Source organism: Nicotiana sylvestris, chromosome 3 (genome assembly GCF_000393655.2).
Source record: "Nicotiana sylvestris chromosome 3, ASM39365v2, whole genome shotgun sequence".
Classification (NCBI taxonomy): Eukaryota; Viridiplantae; Streptophyta; class Magnoliopsida; order Solanales; family Solanaceae; genus Nicotiana; species Nicotiana sylvestris.
The window spans coordinates 171,988,595-172,007,972 of record NC_091059.1 but is presented as its reverse complement, the minus strand read 5'-3'; the positions used below and the strand labels follow the sequence as shown (position 1 = coordinate 172,007,972).

General features: G+C 38.6%; 2 protein-coding genes across 3 annotated transcripts; both read right to left on the bottom strand.

The window, feature by feature from the left end:
* Window positions 1–1,013: 1,013 nt before the first annotated feature.
* On the bottom strand, window positions 1,014–2,860 carry LOC104228341 (elongation factor TuA, chloroplastic). Its single transcript, NM_001425495.1, has one exon. It carries the CDS (start codon window positions 2,741–2,743, stop codon window positions 1,307–1,309), a length of 1,437 nt encoding a protein of 478 aa, NP_001412424.1. The 5' UTR covers window positions 2,744–2,860; the 3' UTR covers window positions 1,014–1,306.
* A 1,461-nt stretch (window positions 2,861–4,321) lies between these two features.
* Window positions 4,322–9,728, bottom strand: LOC104228340 (probable serine/threonine-protein kinase WNK3). Of its 2 annotated transcripts, XM_009780788.2 has the most exons (9): window positions 9,259–9,726; window positions 8,970–9,007; window positions 8,620–8,847; window positions 8,317–8,540; window positions 8,054–8,211; window positions 6,342–6,525; window positions 6,132–6,269; window positions 5,133–6,051; window positions 4,322–4,999 (listed from the first exon to the last, which is right to left on the bottom strand). In XM_009780788.2, the coding sequence occupies exons 1-9, from the start codon at window positions 9,349–9,351 to the stop codon at window positions 4,825–4,827; spliced, it is 2,157 nt and encodes a 718-aa protein (XP_009779090.1). In that variant the 5' UTR covers window positions 9,352–9,726; the 3' UTR covers window positions 4,322–4,824. The 2 variants fall into 2 exon arrangements, with proteins under 2 accessions (XP_009779090.1, XP_009779088.1); XM_009780786.2 differs by having other exon boundaries at window positions 8,054–8,540; window positions 9,259–9,728.
* Window positions 9,729–19,378: the final 9,650 nt, after the last annotated feature.

Genomic DNA, 19,378 nt, shown 5'->3' with positions numbered 1-19,378 from the left:
TATGCGCAAATACAAAGGCCATGCAAGTAATCCTAATCTTCTATATCATCATTCAGCAATAGTAGCTATGCTTGATAAGGCAAAAAGAAGCTGATTGCACCTTAGTGATAATAGTTGTGTTTAGATTTGAGACCCTAATTTCAATACACCAGAGTACAGGAATAATAACTAGCCAAATAACCCTGAAACAACACCATAACTCATGGGTGACATGCAAAGGGTGCAGAAGGGAGGAGGAAGAAATATGTGGACTTAACAGGACTTGCCATCACAAATGACATCAAACTAAAAATATCTGAAGAAATGTTGCTCTACAATTCGTGGCAACAGGAGTTGTGCTTGTTTGATTCAGAGCTAAAGGACTGCAAAGCTGCAGTTGATAGGGGATTTTAAGAAAAAGCTCGGTTCAACAGCTTGACTTATACCACTTAAAAAACAGTAAACATCACATTATATAACAAATTACATGCTATGACGTTCATTTTCACCAGATGCTACAAACAATCAACTCCACATCAGAGGTTGAATCCAGAGGCATCAAACACATAATCTCATTCATTAGCTCAGCTTAGTAAAACAGGCTTCCTAGTATAACAGCCAGCTAGAATATCTTTCAAGCATGCTTACAGCATCAAGCATGAACGAACCATCTCACTCCAAGGATAATAAGCAATAGGTATATGACATGTCTAATAGTGTAATTTCTACGATGCTCATGTACATAAATAAAGACCATTGTCTAGGAATTCCAAGACAGAACCAACTGATCATTTCAGATTGTTCTACTCAGGGATTAAAGCCAGAATTGAGAATAACAATTAAGCATCACTAAACTTAAGTCTTATGAGGTTCTGTTACAATATTTTCCTTACAGGGTCAGCTCATGTCCATCAATTTTAGTTTTTGAACGACATATGTTGGTAAAGAAAACATCTCAGTAATCTTTTTTTTTGGGTGTTTCCTAGCAGCATCAATTCGTCAAAACAAATATCAAATGCACCTAATTTCATTAGCATGTTAAACTCGAGTTTCAAACACAATATGAATTTGTTCTGGCAGAAAGTAAGATGCACAAGAGACAAAATGTTCTCCATCCTTGCAAACAAATGAAAAAACAAAGCACGAAACTGAAGCAAACTCGCAAAGGTCCACTAGGATTGACTTATAACAAGATTTCTCCAACTGAACTAGGATTCTAAAAGATAAGAAAAAAGTAACCAAAAAGCTGCATATATGACAATGGATTAAAAATACTGTGTGACAGGGACCAGACCATTTGAAGGGAAATTGCTCCGCTATTGGTTGATCACTCGATAATTTTCTGAATGACACCAGCTCCAACAGTCTTTCCTCCTTCCCTGATGGCAAATCTCATCCCTTGCTCACAAGCCACCGGCATAATGAGCTCAACCACCAAGTTCACACGATCACCAGGCATGACCATCTTAGATTCCTCTCCTTTATCAGTCGTAATGGAAGTAACCTTTCCGGTCACATCAGTAGTCCTCATGTAAAACTGAGGCCTGTACCCTGAAAAGAAGGGGGAATGCCTACCACCCTCCTCCTTCTTCAACACATACACAATCGCTTCAAACTTGGTGTGAGGGGTAATTGTTCCGGGTTTTGCCAACACCATTCCTCTCTGAATATCAATCTTTTGAATACCTCTCAACAACAACCCCACATTGTCTCCAGCCATTGCTTCATCCAAAATCTTTTGAAACATCTCAACACCCGTCACGGTAGTACTCCTAGTGTCCTTCAAACCTACAATATCAACAGTGTCTCCAATCCTAACAGTCCCTCTCTCTACCCTCCCCGTCGCCACAGTACCTCTACCAGTAATGGAAAACACATCTTCAATAGCCATCAAGAAAGGCAATTCAGTTTGCCTAACTGGAATAGGAATATAACTATCAACAGCGTCCATCAACTCATATATCTTATCAACCCATTGATTTTCACCTCTCTTAATACTAGGATTAGCCATCAAAGCCTCTAAAGCCAAAAGAGCAGAGCCAGAAATAATAGGAATATCATCACCAGGAAACTCATAACTTGACAATAACTCTCTTACCTCCAACTCAACAAGCTGAAGCAGCTCCTCATCATCAACCTGATCTTGTTTGTTCAAGAACACAACCATGTTGGGGACACCTACTTGCTTAGCAAGCAAAATGTGTTCCTTAGTCTGTGGCATGGGACCATCAGCACCTGAACAAACAAGAATAGCGCCGTCCATTTGGGCAGCACCGGTAATCATATTCTTGACATAATCAGCGTGACCAGGGCAATCCACGTGGGCGTAGTGACGGTTCTCAGTCTCGTACTCAACAGTAGCAGTGTTAATAGTAATACCACGAGCACGCTCTTCTGGGGCGGCATCAATTTCGTCGTATTTCTTAGGGGCGGAGTTTCCCATAGAAGCAAGAGCCATGGTTAAAGCAGCGGTGAGAGTAGTCTTTCCGTGGTCAACATGGCCAATAGTACCGATGTTGACATGGGGTTTTTTCCGCTCGAATTTGCCACGGGCAGCGCGGACAGTAAAACGGCGGTGGCGATGGGTGGCAGTAGAAGAAGGGGTAGCGGGTGAGTGGAGGAAAAGGGTGGAACAATTAGGGGTAAAGGAAGAGGATAGGATAAGCTTAGAGGGTTTAGTGGAGGAAGGAAGAAGAGGATTGGTGGAGTTGGATGATACAAGCTTAGTGGAGGAGGTGGCGGTGGCTGCTGAAATTGAAGCCATGGCCGGAGATTGAAGTTGGGAGAGAAAAGAGAGTTAAGGATAGAGCGAGTGAGAATTGGGATTTGAAAGAAAAATGAGGAGAAGGGGATAATAGTGTTATATCCCTTGGAAGGAAAAAATAGGGCCGCTCATATACTCATTTTGGGGGGATTTTTCTATCCATTTCTACCTATTTGGATAACACTACGCTGCGGCAACAACTTTCCTCTTGGGAATTAGGGGCAGGGAAACATTTTTTCTTTTTCTTTTTCTTTTTTTAAAACTACATATATAAAATCCATGTTTTTCTGCAATATGAAGATCGATTTTTTAATTATTTGGTTTACGTTAATTTATAAGAATTCTATATGTTTTGAGTAAGTTTTAGTGTTTTACCATGGGAAACAATTTATCCAGTGTTTAACCAATTGGATATTAAAAAGTTTATTGGCCCCTATTTGGTGTTAATGTTATACATTGATTTGATGTTTACATGTTTAATTTTGAAATAAATAATTTAAAACTAATCAATTTCACGAATATGTTGTGATGGCTTAAAGTTAATTTAATGTGATATGCGCAATAAGCATATTTAAAATATATAATGTCTATGTATGTATCTATTTTAAATAAATAAGTTAAACAATTAACTCGAAATATGTCTGGTATAAAGAAAACCCGCTAAAGTAAAAAAGTAAAGAAGATTATTGCATTTTGTTGTCATTGACCACAAGTGCATACGCTATTTGAATTTTTTATGATATTAGACAATATAGTAGTACAATGGTGGCGATTTTTGCACGAGTAATGCTATGAAGGAGAGCTCCAATTCTGTGGCTCAAACGAAAGAAAATGATTGAAAGTGATTCATTCATTAGAGTCTCTCTTTGGGCCACGTTTCTACTTCAGGTACTCTAGTTTTGAGTGTTACAGGCCACTCTGATCTTGCACCTATTGATCACCCCGTTTCTTTAAAATTTCCCCCCTTCTTCTTTTCCAAACTGAATATCTTAAAACCTGTGTCAATATATAGTAGTGTCCAATTTATTACTCCTCCGGCTCAATTTAGATAACACACTTTTCTTATTTGTCCATTTCAAAAAGATGATACATTTCTACAATTGGAAATAATTCAATTTTAAACTTTCATTTTAATTATTTTATCCTTAATTGAAAAGCTTTTATAACCACATAAATATCATGGCCCCACAAATCCTTTACACATTAAGCTTTTAAGACTACTTTTGAAGTTTCAAAAGTATTCTTTTTTTTTCCTTAAATTTCATGTCAAAACTACCTCATCTAAATTGAAACGGAGTAATATGTGATTGACTGAGTCTAAAAAATAATACACGAATACGGGAAGGAAACAAAATGGTCATTCAATTTGGCATGCTATAAAGGTTGCAGGAGGTTGGTTTGAGTTCAATTCGCCAATTGCAGCCATACACACACAGAGGGAGAGATTGCTTAACGTTGCACAACTCTCGAACTTCACTTGCAATAATTTCGTATGGAAGAGAACCAAAACTCGGAATACAAACTGTCATCTCTTCAATTGCGTATCAAACAATTAGTCAGTCACACAGTTCTTCATCATCAGCCAAGCAACGATATATATCAATGAACTGTCATTGATTCGATGAATAACAAATCATTTGTTCATCATATTATCATGTAAAAACAAAAATAAAAGGGACAACATTAAACATTAGCCATCCGCTTAAGAGATCAAATTATCTCGCAAACTAATGATAATCTCACAACCAAAGTAACTCTTTACGGGTCTATAGAACATATCTGATAAAGTTAAAGAAACCTATGAAGGTAAATCTCAACAGGAATGATTTCAAACCAATTGACCTTTGCTAAATACAAATGTAAATATGTACAAGTATACACATCACGAAAATGCAAGAACCTATTGTCGCTGCAGCTTGAGGCATCCCATACGTGAATATGAGATTTCAAACCGTTCCAACGGGTCAACAAAACCTTCTGAAGGACTACGGAATCTACTCTTCGTGAACAGCGTAAGTTTGAATATGTCATCTAACAATAAACTCACCAAAAGGCAAATTGAAGCACCACTCACTGACAGATCACTCTCCTGCCTCCTCTTTCAAAATTACGGCAATTCCCAATCCTGAACTGATGTTGCCCTTGACAGAGCTGAAACAGCGTCTAAATATAGGTCCATTCAAAAAACTCCCAGCTACTGAATTTTGCTTGTAACCATTGCCAGAAGCTCTAATATTTTTCAGCATTCTGGAATATCTTGAAATCTTTCAGGATAAGTAACATAATCGGCAGTAACAGTCAATCAAAAGTAACATGATTGGCACATTCAAAGAACAGTCGGCAGTTATATCCACAGTTAAATAGCAAAAGAAAAGACAGCATAACTTACATCTGAAAAGAGGGGCTTGGGTCTGCAGAGTTTGTAATCGAGCAGCCTCTTTCATAGTGCAGCCTATGGGGAGACAATTTATGACCACAAATAGCACGCACTCTGCTGTGTAACTCAGAAGGAAGTTTGTTCATAAAATCTGAGATAGCCAAGTCATGTTTCGCTCTGAGCCCGTCTAGCTCCTTCTGCTGCTTTTCTAGCAGCTTCTCAAGTTTCTCCACAATTTCTCCAATGTCAGCCGAACAGTTCTTACTGAGATGATTGTTTCTTGCCTCTAACGAATGACACTCGGTCTCAGAAATTAAATCAGCAGACTGGTTCTTATCACCTGTGTTTGAATTGGGAAATACACCAGCCTCTTCATCCATATCATTTTCAGTTTCATTCTCTTCATGCTCAAAAGCATCATCACCTGAACTGCTTCCCTCTTTCCGGCTGACAGATGATTGTTCATTTTCGTCAGTCCAGCTACCCTCGGCAATTGGTGAATCTGCCTGTGACAGATTTGAAGGCCCCGGTCTGAGCGGAGAGCTCGCACTACTGGTTGCTTTTGGTGAATCAGACCAGTACTTACGACCTGAAGGAAGTCTTTCCAACACAAGACCACCAGAAGGAGTGGAGTCAATTGTTGAGGGGGAAACATCCTCACGAGCTCCAGAGGTACTGCTCTCAGAAGGAGCAACTTCACGAGCTTCAGAGGTACTGCCCTCAGAAAGAGTAACTTCATCAGTAATGTGATTGCTAGAACATTCTTTTGGTTCCCAATCTGGGATATATGACCGGATCTCAGAATCAATCATATCAGCAATAGCAGAGACGTCTTGATCTGTCAGGTCCAACTCCTCAACCATTTCACTAGCAACAGCATTTGCTGTATCAACTTCAATATCAAAGGGGAAGTGAATATTCCTAATATGACCTGAGATGCAGGGCAAATGTCAAACAACTAATGAAGTGATTCGTCTTAGTTTGATGAAGAAACAAGGGACGAGGCATAACCTGTTGAATCAGTTATTCGCAGTTTAAGAAAAATTGTGTTTAGGTCCTTTCTTTGGCCCTGCACTGTGAAATCTCTGCTTCCTTCAGCCACAGGATCTTTGGGACTTCTTCCACTGTCAGATTGGTCATCACTCTTATCTGCAAGATCCCAAAAGTGTCAATTTTTTCCAGACATATCAGCATAGGGTGTAGCTGAAATCTTCTAGTTACCTGCATGTATGGGGTGGGAACTCAAGGATCTAGATATACTTCCAGAATCTTCATCTGACTGAAGAAAGGGGTCCATCAATAGTTCATTAGCAGGCAGCCGCTCAGAAACTTTTGCAATACATTTTTCTATAAATGCTTTGACTCGAGGATCCTTCACTTTTGCCAATGATGCGGGCTTAACTCCCTTCAAACGTGGTATAACCAAGATCTTAGCTTTGTAAATACAAATCAATGATACAAGAAATCAAGTGTTAACTAAACCAACTTTAGAACATATATACATCATTGGATCAATCAATAAAGTATCAAAACTACAGTCAATAGAAGAATTAACATTGTTAACTAACACTCAGGATCAAATCATCAAAGTTGGACTCCTCCCAGTAGCAACCCCGAACAAAAAAAAATATCAAAGGGTGGATTGATTATGACCTTTTAATGTTTCCTAGCTACCAAACAGCATCAGTAAGATTTCTAGCTCCACCAAAGTAAGGCGAAGCTCCAACGAGAGTCACCTAGATTATGGTTCTAAGCGCATCTTAAGAGAGCCGTTAAGAACAGCGATGAGTCTCCCAATGGATTCCCATTATTAAAATACAGCAGAAGCAATATCAATTGTCTTGGTATAGAGTAGTTAAGGTCAAGGTGGATTGAGTATCTCTACAGATTCCTATATTTGTATTTTTTACTCTCGCTTTCTTTTTTCTCCTCCTTAGAATTATCTCTATTTCTTCCTCTTACTTATCTTTTCCACGATTCCCTATCAATGTTCTTTTACCTTAACCTAGATTTCTTTTCTCTTTCCCTTTTTCAGATCCTTCACTCTGCCAAAATATCCGTTTTTGATGGTGTATTTTTCCCGATTTCTTTCTCCTTCTCTTTTTCCAATCATTTTCTTTGCCGAATTGATCCCTCCCTCCCTCCTTCCCTCTAGATTTAGCCACCATGTGAGCGAGGATACGGTTCCTTGTGACTGCCTAGCAAGGCATCTAGCACTACCATCCATCTCAATACATCTTTACATCATTGATTGGTGCCTCCATTATTTTCACTTATGTACCTCAAATGAAACCTAATTTAAACTTGTGAAAATCTACACAATAAAACTTTTATTGCTGTATCTTCAGCAATCATCCGCTGAATTTTACCACATCTACGTGTTGAACCTAAGATGTGTGATTTTAGTACAATACTTAGTTAAGAAGATAACACGATGGAAGCAAAGATCCATATAGGGAATATCAACTAGTAGCAATTAAAGTGTAATTATTATTGTTACACTAACACTAGTTCTAGGTATGGATAAGTTCAAGACTTAGATGACCTTTAGTTTTAGAAAATTTCTAAAGTGCCTTAAACGGAAGTTGCTTATACTGTTGGAATAACATGGACCTGAATAGAGCTGAATATAAAGATGATTCATATCGTTGAGCCCAAAGTCAATTGACCGAACTTACTGAATTATCAAACCAATTTAGCTGAACCAAAATGAGTCAGAATCGAATTAAACCTAACTGCTGTATGAGTGGTCAGCATTGGCTCTTCGGTCCCAGCAGTTTCAGAACCAAATTTTGGAAACCAAAACAGCCATTTGTGCAGTTCTATTTCTATTGATACACAAGCACACAAGACATGAAGGATGCAGTTATAACGTCTGAGGGACAACAAGGAAACAGAGAACATAACAAACGGCAAGAAAGATATGATCTTACTGCTGTCACTTTCTTATATATCTGAGCAGCATTTGCACACTCGACATATGGATATTCAAAAGTCACCAGCTCCAGTAAGCACATGCCAAAAGCATAGATATCTACTAGCTCATTATATTCCTCCTCATAAAGTTCTGGTGCCATGAATTCCGGAGTGCCTGAGATTAAATATAGAATTGCTCTCTTAAGATACCATCTAAACAACACAAACAATTGCAACCTTGGATAGATGCAGAAATTAGCAAATTGGACCAAGACCTCACCAATGACACTATGAGCTGAACGAGCCTTACGAAGAATCGCTGCGAGTCCCAAGTCACCGATTTTCACCTCTCCTTGGTTACCATTGACGAAAATGTTGTCGCACTTGAGATCCCGATGAATAACTGGAGGGTCGTGACGATGTAGATATGACAGTCCCTCCAATATCTGCCTAGACCAATTCTTGAGTGCTCGCAAATCAACCTTCTTATGTTTTTTACGGTATCTACACATGTGTACACAATGAGTATATGCGATTGAGAACGTTTGTTGGGGTGTGGGTGAGCAAACAAGAAAATACATACTGTCTTAAAGTCCCAGAAGTGAATATTTCAGTAATGATGTTGATATTCTCATTCTTTGTGTCAACCCAGGAGTTGAAATATTTGATGATATTCTTGTGCTTGAGGGTTTTAAGCAAATGAACTTCTGAATAAAGACGCTCCAAGTCCACAGCATTCCTCAAGAGATCAGCCACTTTAACCTGGTTCCAAGCTACTTCTATTCCCTCCAATTCATCAAAAGCTCGATATCTATTTTCCCCATAATAAGTCAAGGGATTGACAGAATATCACTTCACAACAAACATTATAGAAAAAAAATAGTAGAATGATAAGCAAATAATATGCATGTAAAGGTGTTTGATAAAGGATACACTTTCTTAAAAGCTCCTTTTCCCAGAACCTCCTTATACTGCACATAACAGGAAAAACAACTCCATAATTCAAATGCAAACAGTTAATAAAATTCACTAGTACAAGCAATAAAATCAGTAATGTAACCCCATTATCACCAAATTAGTAAGAAGAAGAAGAAGAAAGCGGGAAAAAACTAGTAAATTCAGCAAATAATTGAAGCAGATCGGTCAGTGTAACAAATAGCCAAATTCTGTCAAAATACCAAATAAAGGTTTAAAAAAAAGTATGTAGAAGGTGAGAACTGACCCGACCGTAGCGACCAGTAGGATCGAGCTCTACGAAGTCGGGCTCAGATTCAGAATCATCCGGTTCCTGCTCGGACGCCGAATCCTGGTGCATTCTCTTCCTCGAAGGAATTAAAATTCAACAAAATTCCGAACCCTAGTTCTTTAATTGATTCAGATCAGTCAAATATAGCGAACAACTACTCCCAATTCAACACTGTCACCCACAATTCAGGAAAATAAAAGTAAAAATTTTGATTACTATTTCCTTCACCTAAGTAAAGTTGTTTATATGTAGGTACTTTACGTACGTAGGTTTGGTGCAGAGGATCAGTAATGAGAGAATTGAAGCGTGTAAAGGAGGAAAAAAAGGTGGCGGGTGAAGGGGTTGTGATTTCTGAATGCGTATAAACGGAGGGAATCCGCTAACTGACTGCGACCGACGGGAGTCCCATTTTTTTCCAATTTCTTTATTATTCGGATTCGGATTTGGATTAGTCAATAAAGGAGTACTCTGGACGTTTATGGAAAGTCAATCCTCTCTTTTGCTTTTTTTATTTATTTTAAGTAACCCTAGACGCTTGTGGAACTTTAAGGTTACATTACATTTGGCAAATTCTTCAGCCAAGTAATTTTTTTCCTTCTTGTTTACTACCCCTCGCAAAGGCGAATCTAATTACTACTTTTGAGACTCTGAGTTCAAGATTTTTTAAAATTCTTTTTAGAATAAATTATTTATATATATTTAGTGAAAATTTTAACACAAATATAAAATTTTGACCAAAATATTCTGTCGAATTCATAAATAGAATTCTAGTTTCGCCCCTGGCTAAGTGTAGTAATAGCAGGGGCGGTTCACATTGTTGGGGCCTAAAATAAAATCTTGCTAAAAGGCCTTAATTTATTTTAAAAAAATATTATATATTTTTATTTGAAGGTTATTTTCCTAACCTTTTTAGATACAAAATTATTAATAATTTTCTTATAATCGAATTATTCTAATAATTCTTTTCAACTGATAATATTGCTAATCATATCCATTTAGCTTCTAGTGAGACATTGTTGATTCTATACAATATTTTATCAATTTTAATGTAGAAAAATTTCTTTCCCCTAACGCAATTGTTATAGTAATGTATTATATAAGAAATATAGGCATTTGTAAAATAATCAAGTCTTGTTATTGTCACGATCCGGATTTCCCACCATCAGGAGTCGTGATGGCGCCTACTAATGGGAGCTAGGCAAACCGAACCCTAACTACTTGCCACTTTTATTTTTGCTTCAGTTTAACAAACACAAGTCGATAATATGATAAAAACGAAATTTTAAATAAATAAGCGGAAGTCAACAATTATATATCTTAAGGCTACGTCTATTACAACTTTTAAAATCTCAAATACCCAAAACCCGGTGTCACAGTGTCACAAACTATCTAAGAGTTACTATATACAAGGTCTGAAAAAATACAATACATTGTTTCTGAACAAAGGAAATGAAATAGGAAATAGAGATAGAGGGTGACGCTAGGGCCTGCGGACGCCTACAGGTCTACCTTGGGTCTCCGAGTGGACTGAAGGAAGCACTCCAACTACTGTCCGAAAGTTGCTCCTGGGTATGCACACAGTGCAGAGTGTAGCATCAGCACAACCGACCCCATGTGCTGGTAAGTGTCTAGCCTAACCTCGGCGAAGTAGTGACGATGCTAGGACCAGACTACCAAATAAACCTGTGCAGTTCACATATGTATATACAGCGGAAAAGAAATACAGAAATAACCAGCCAATGTGGGAGGGGGAAACATGTTATGGGGGCGATAATAGTTCCGAATAGGAAGGCATCAAATAAGGAAAGAAACAACATAACTAGAATACCAACAAGGAAGCAGAAATCAACAATTGCACGGCATCACCCTTCGTGTTTTTACTCTCAGCCTCACCAAAACAGTTATATAATAAAAATGTGCACAGCATCACCCTTCGTGCTTTTACTCTCGTCCTCACCAAAACAATCATATAATCAAAATGTGCGCGGCATCACCCTTCGTGCCTTTACTCTCTTTCCTCACCATATAATCAATAGAATCGGCACAGAATGGTACGTCGTGCGGCACGGCATCACCATTCGTGTTTTACACTCTTTTCTCACAATAACAAACAATGCACGGCATCACCCTTCGTGTTTTAACTCTCTTCCTCACCCAAACAATAATCACAAACAATAGGGTGAGGAAATAAAGGAAATTTGCAATAAGAATCCTGGCAAGGGAACAACGATTAAACAATTAAATCCCGGCAAGGAAACAACAAATAAATCAACAATAGCCCGACAAGGGTGATAACATAATGACCTCTTCTCTTTCTCAATTTTACTTTACAATTCACTTCACAACTCGAGCCAATGCTCTAGAGGTTCGATTATCACTTATACTTTCACAATTTCACTATACAACTTGAGTCAACGCTCCTCAATGTTCATAGGTCACAATTTTTTCCACAAACTTTATACAACAGTTAGGAATCTTCATCAAGGCATGAATAATCAACGAAAATCATGAAAACCACAATATAAGACCAGCGGTCATGCTTGACATCAACGTATCGATACTCGTCACCATGCTTATACGTCGTACTCGATAAGAAGCAAATAGAAAATAGGACACAACTCTTAATCCCTCAAGCTAAGGTTAGACCAAACACTTACCTCGATGCAACGAACACAATTCAAGCCTCAACTACCGCTTTACCTCTTGTTTCCACCACCCACTCGCTTGTATCTAGCCACAATTTGCTTAACGATATCAATAAATGCTAAATGAATAAATTCTAATACATGAAAGTAGGTTTTATAAAGATTTTCCCAAAAAGTCAAAAATCGAACACGGGCCTGCTTGGTCCAAACCCTAAATTCGGACCTAAACCCGATTACCCATTCCTCCACGAGCTCAAATATGTAATTTATTTTGAAATCGGACCTCAAATCGAGGTCCAAATCCTCATTTTTTGAAAAACCTAGGTTCTACCCAAAACACTCAATTTCCCCTATGAAAATAATTGATTTGAAGTTGAAATCATGTTAAAAGATGTTAATGATTAAAGAAAACTAGTTAAAAATGACTTACAATTGATTTGGAGAATAAAGGTTATTTGAAAAATCGTCTCTTATGTTTTTAGGGTTTTGAAAAGTGAAAATAACTGAAAAGTCCGTTTAAATATACTCCTCTCAGACCCTCTCCGCGGACCGCATAAAAAGGACTGCGGCCACGGAGCTCCACCGCGGACCGCAAGAAATCGAGTGCGGTCGCGGAAGCTTGGCCTTGATCATCGCGGACCGCACAAATCCCACCGCGGTCGCGGAGTCCCCATTGCGGCCGCGAGGTTTCCACCGCGGACCGCGAGACCTGGCTTCAGAGACCTGCAACTTTTTCCTAAGTTCAAAACTTGACGAAACACATCTGAAACACACTCGAGCCCTCGGGGCTCCAAACCAATCACACGTACTAACTCAACAACATCATACGAACTTATCTGCGCGATCAAATCGCCAAAATAACCTTAATAACAATGAATCAAACCTCAAAATCAAGAACTTTTTCTCAAACTTTATCAAGTATCAAATTTAGCAATTTACGTCCGAATCACGTCAAACGACGTCCGTTTTCCACCAAACTTTACAGAAATGACTTAAACCATATATAAGACTTGTACCGAGCGCCGGAACTAAAATACGAGCCTGATACCATCTCTTTCTAATCAAACTTCATTTCAAATTTCCTTAAAAAATTTTAGAAAATAATTTCCTTTAAAAATTTATTTCTCGGGCTCGGGACCTCGAAATTCGGTTCTGGGCATACGCCCAAGTCCCATATTTTCCTACGGACCCTCCAGGACCATAAAATCACGGATCCGGGTTCGTTTACCCAAAATATTGACCGAAGTCAAATTTGTTCATTTTACAGTCAAAACTTATTATTTTTCACAAAATTTCATATTTAAGCTTTCCGGCTATGCGCCGAGATTGTACACGCAAATTGAGGTAACTTTAAATGAGGTTTTCAAGGCCTCAGAATACGGAAATTTCGTTTTAAAACAAGTATATTGATTAGAGTATTATCTTCTACATGTGGTATTTCCTTTAACACTATACAATTTGAAAAATAAGTTTAAATTGTCATGCCAGAGTGACTTTTATGTTTTAATCGAGGCTAAGACAATATTTTTCAGATCCTTCTCATCTAGTGATTTCAATTTTTACCAACTAAATAAAAAATCGAAGAAAATTGTATACGCTTCGGATATTATTCAAATCTCAACGGTCAACATCATTAACAATTTTTTTCCCTTTTCTATTAAACATATTATATCTTTTAACTTAAAGATAATCAATTTTTTATATAAAAATCAAGGAATTTTTTTATTCCTATACACTATTTGAAACTTTATTACGAAAAATATTCATGTTTTGGTATTTACCCGACTTACACAAGTTTTGTTTACAAAATATTTACATTCCACCTTAAGGCTCCCAATTCATTATTAGAATCTTCAATCAAGGGATTTAGTTAAACTCTTTTTCTTCTTCTTTTTTCTCCTCTTCTCTTTCTTCTCTCCAGAATATTGGTACGGGATCTCTCCTGCGGTTGCTTTGAAACCTTGGGATCCATGAACAGATTTATCTAGTAATCCATAAGCCCTCCTCTTGCTGACGGAAACACCTTGGTCGTGACTTTCTTAATTGCAAAAACGAGTAAAAAGTAAAAGAAAAATCGAAGAAGGTATACAACAAGCGATTCAAATATTAATTAAATTTCACCGAATTTATAACACACAAGCAACTGCTAAGTGGTAAGGAAGATAGATGATCTATATTAGAAAGCAGTAGGAAATACATTGGAGAAAGGCTAATTAGGAAGGAACTTTATTTAGTGATTGAGGGTTAGATCTAAGTCGCCAGAGCTGTCACACCTCCTTTTTCCGTACCCGCGAGGGGACAAGGGAGTTTTTTCCAATTAAAGGACAATCGAAAGGGGATTTATTTGTTTATTTCAGAGTCGCCACTTGGGAGGTTTAGGGTGTCCCAAGTCACCAATTTTAATCCCGAATCGAGGAAAATAATGACTCTATATTACAGTCTGCGTACCAGAAATCTAGATAAGGAATTCTGTTAACCCGGGAGAAGGTGTTAGGCATTCCCGAGTTCCGTGGTTTTAGCACGGTCGCTCAACTGTTATATTTGGCTTATTTATCTGATTTTTAATACAATATGAACTTATGTGCAAATTTATCTTTTAACCGCTTTATTATTATTGTTTTTACAAGAATGTGAACATCGCTTAAAATATATCTTTGGACTGTGTCACATGAAATGCACCCACAATCCGAAACATATTTTATTTGATGTTTTAGGATTTGGATTTGGGTCGCATGAAATGCACACCCAAGTTTAAGAAAAATTAAATTATTGAAGACGCGCCTAAGCAACTAGCGCATTATTATTTTTGCGGAGGCCGTGGAATTCGCTAAACAACCCTCATGAATTCTAAGTAATTTTAAACAGGTATTTACTGAGGGCCCCGCAATTTGTATTTTTATTCGGCGAGGCTCATCTCATTCTTTTTTTTTTTTTTAAAAGAATTTGCAACGTCATGGAAATGCATCTCAGGCCACGCCACAATCAATGCGCCCGTGACTAGAGACATATTTCGACTCCGTTGAGATTTGGATTTGGGTCACATAAATGTGCACCCGAGTTTAAGAAGGTAAGGTTTATTAAAGCGTGTCCTAAAGAGACTAACGTGTTGTTATTTTAGGAGGGTTGTGAGATTTGCTAAACAACCCGTCCTGGAAACTAAATGCTTCAATAATATACATTTAACAAGGGCCCCGCATATGCGCGTTTTGTTTATTTTCATCGAGGCTCATTTCGTTCTTATTTTAAAAGGATATCCTATAGCAACTACGTTTCTTGTCGTGTTTGTCTCTATCAATTGAAAACAGTAGATAATCCTAATTAATTACATGCTTGCAAGTCGTTTGTAATGGAATTCGGAAATGCTTAAAAAAAATCGGGACCGAAGCTGCATGCACAGTCGGCCAAACAAATAATCATGGGCCCAAATCCAGCCCACGCGTGGTTGGCCAGACCTGGGCCACTGCTCGTTCGATGCGGGCCTGCCTGGTCTGTCTTCGACCTGGGCTCGACCTTCATGAGGTTGAGGCCCTGAATTTGTGTTCTTTATCTTGAAACATGATTTTAAGAGTCATATATGGCAATTTATTGGAAAGGCAAGAACTTAATTTACAGTGTACAAGTTTCATGCTTGGACTACATTACATCATATATGGCACAGTAAACTAAATCTGAGATGCAACCTAATTCATTGAGACCACCTTTATCTAACAGCATACATATATAATTATCATTCGATACCCTATGTTGACCTCAACTAGGCTTGTTAGCTAACTTCAGTATCCCAAAATATGAGCTATTAGACATTACATGACGTTCAACACAACAGTACATGTATATAAACAACATCTGCAGATCTTCTCTTTTATACTCATTGCTCAAACTTTCGAGTTACATTGGTAGTGTAATTGTGTACCTGGTATGGAGAACAAAGAAGGAAGGAATGATCAGCTAGGCAGTATGCAGTAAACACAGCAACAACAGATACTCAGCAACAACACAGCAACAACCAAATAACCACGAAGATGAAGCTCACACGTTGGTCGAACAGCAGACAAATATTCCCAGGAAGCAAAATAGGAAACAAGACCAATCGAGAAAAGAACCAGAATATTTTGTGCTATAGCCGACAGAAATTCAATAACCACCAAAGCTCAGTACACAACCACCACAGTTTCAAACAATCAGGAAGACTACAAACTCAATGTTCAGCACACAAAACTCAATGTAGTAGCAATCACAGCTGAAGATACACAGGCTTCTCTTAATGGAACAGTAATCAACCTAGTTAGGATGACCAGCTTGATTTCTTACGCAGTTTTGGACAATGTTCAGTTACAGTATTTTCTGGAAATTTCTTTCTGTTTTTCTTCACTTTTCTTTAACTCACAAAATCCCTCTCAAGACTAAAATTTTTCCAGCCCTCTTTAAGTTATCAAATGGCCTATTTATAGGCCAAATGAAACAGTACAGCTGAGCTGCTTGTCCTGCCAATTGGCAGAATGCCCATACCCTTTAAGCCCATGCCTAAGCATCATTGGTGCCAGCCCCTTTGTTCCCTACGCCTGGTCTTTGTTTAATCAAGAGTTATGGGCTCGTTTTATTTATTCATTTTAAGCCCCATACTCTTATGTCTTGTCCCCCCATTGGCATTAGTTTAATCCTAATTTAGTACCCCATTTGTCAGCTCACTTAAACTAATTACTTCTGTTCTTTTTAACACCCCAGAATACCCCTGTCAACCTTGATTATTACTGCCCCTGCCTATTGCAGCATCAGGGCATTTTTTATCTGATGAAAGTTCGAACTTAAGACTGCCTGGGCTGTACCTTTTCAGTCAGTTTTACAATGCAAACGACCCATTTCAAACAATCCTGGGTCATACAGTCAGTGGCAAAGCTCAATTAGTCATGCGACATTATTAGTTCGTTCGTTTCATTAGTTATAGAAAACTAATCGACGACATTTATCGAGTCGACTATACTAATTATAGCAGGTAATAATCAATCGCTCACATAAACAATACATTTAGGGACCTAAAGGGCATCAGACAATTTTTGTTCAATTACTGGGGCCTATATGAGTTAACTTATCTGACGATTAAACTAATCGACGATCATGTTTATCACAGAGTACATTCAGAATCATACACAGAACACAATCGACCAAATAAAAAGGTCTTTACAGAGAAGAAAGAAATCCGGATGAAAATAACAAAAATAACAAACAAACACAACGAAACATGCTGACCACTTAATCAAAACTAACACAAAAGAAAGGAAAACTTACCGAAAATGTTTAAATCAAACAGACCCAAATCTGATTCAACTTCGACCTTCTGAGGCCGAACAAACTTTAATCAGGGTGTTCTCACACGAGAACACCTTGATTAAGGTCTATTAGACCTCAAACCCATGTCAAAACTGGCCGGGTTCCCCAGGTGCATGTGTTTCAAAAGTCTGGATTCCCAGATCTGGATTTTTAGGAGTTGTGGGTAGATTCGGACCAAACCAAGCTTGGTTTGGTCACGAGGAAGGTCAGGGGAATGTCTGGTATGAAGATGGGGTGGTTTGGCATAGGTCCGGGTTCGACTCAAATCTTCAAACGAAGATTCGAGACGAGGGAAGGTGATTCGAGGCAAGAGGGTAACAGATCCATGTTCAGGAGAGTGAGGGGGTCTTAGGGTGTTCAGGAGGTGGTCACCGGCGTTCGTGCCGCCGGCTTTAATGGCGAGGGAGATGGGGGCGGCTAGGGTTTCTAATGGGAGGTCCGGGTTTGAGCTTGGGGACGATGGGATGGGGTGTTGGTATAGGGGGCGTGGGGTGTAAGGGAAGGCTTATATATGGTCTAGGGGTTTAGATCTGAGCCGTTGGATCATATGATCTCAACGGCTTGGATCTGATGCTGAGAAATGAGACGGGGTCGTTTGGTAGTTAAACGGGGTCGTTTGATTTAAGTGAGGGGTTGGGTCAGGCTGGTTATTTGGGTCGGGTTTTGAAGCGGGTTACTTGATAGAGGTCCTGAGCCGTTGGATCGAGAGTTTGAACGGCCCAGATTGATTTGCCTGAAACGGCGTCGTTTCAGAAGAGGCCTGGGCAGCCGGACTTGGACTGGGTCAGATCGTTGGTTTGGGCCTGTTGTATTTCATTTCTTTTGGGCCCAAACCGGTTTTCCCTCACTCTTTTACTTTTCTTTTTTTTTTCTTTTTTTTTTCTTTTTTTTTCTTTTAATAATAATAAAAATAGTGAAATTAAAATCAACAACACTGTGACATTTCCACATAATTATCACAAAATAGTTAAGTAAGTTAAATCACAACCTAGAACGAACGACGCACATATATTCATATTTTTGAATTTTCTTTTAACGACACATATACTTTATATATATATATATATATATATATATATATATATATATATTTTTTTTTTCGTTTGATAATGACTAGATGCAAAATGGACAGACCCACAAACACATGTCACGGACAGATCGAAAAATTGTACAGCGAAACCATTTGTCACTATTTTTATTTTCTTTTGGAGCGATTGTCCGTAAAGCAAAAATCACGTGCTTACAGCTGCCCCTCTTTGCCCGAAGACACGAAGGGTTTTCGCGCAAAGATAAAGCGAGCGATTTTTGCCCGTCCGAATACTCCGTGTGAAGCATTTTTTGAAAAAGATTTGACCGAACCTTTGCTTCAGAGGTTTCCTACATATCCTGGGCTGAACAGGAATCAGGTCAATGTAGTTCGGGAAATTTGGTAGCTGGGACTACCGTGTGACTGTAGTGCTTGTTGTTGTTGTTGTGCGCTGTTGTATGCTGATGTAGGATGCTACTGCTCAACCGATCTCCCTATTACATTGCTCAAAGGAAAACAAGAAGCTAAGCTAAACTGAGGATCCTGAAATCTCATCCATCTTCAACTTGTTCTTGTTGCCTTGCTTTCTTGTCGGCTACCACTTTCCTCCGATGCCTTTATCTTGTGACTTTGGGAGATGATGCTGGTCCTTTGCTGACGTTTGAATGCCAGTTTCATCACTTTGCTTGATCCGCTGGGGACACGACTTTCTTCTTTAAATTTTCCAATGGTTTCTTCAGTGGTATGTTTCTTCATCAACCGTCATACTGGGCATGCTACAACGCTCCCAAACTGCTTCTTTTGAGATGCGTTCCTTTTTCCTTTTGAATTGCGCGCTTGCCTCTGCAGTTGTCTGCTTCTTGGTGCTGGGGATTTTATGGTTTCCTGCTTGGGGCTTTCTGTTGTACCCTTCCGTCTTCAGGTGGGGTGACTGATTCCAAAATCTAGAGCCGAATGTATTCCCGCATTATACTGGTGGGCGACCTAGAACTTAAAAGTATTCCCGCATTATACTGGTGGGCGACCTAGAACTTAATGTATTCCCGCATTATACTGGTGGGCGACCTAGAACTTAAAAGTATTCCCGCATTATACT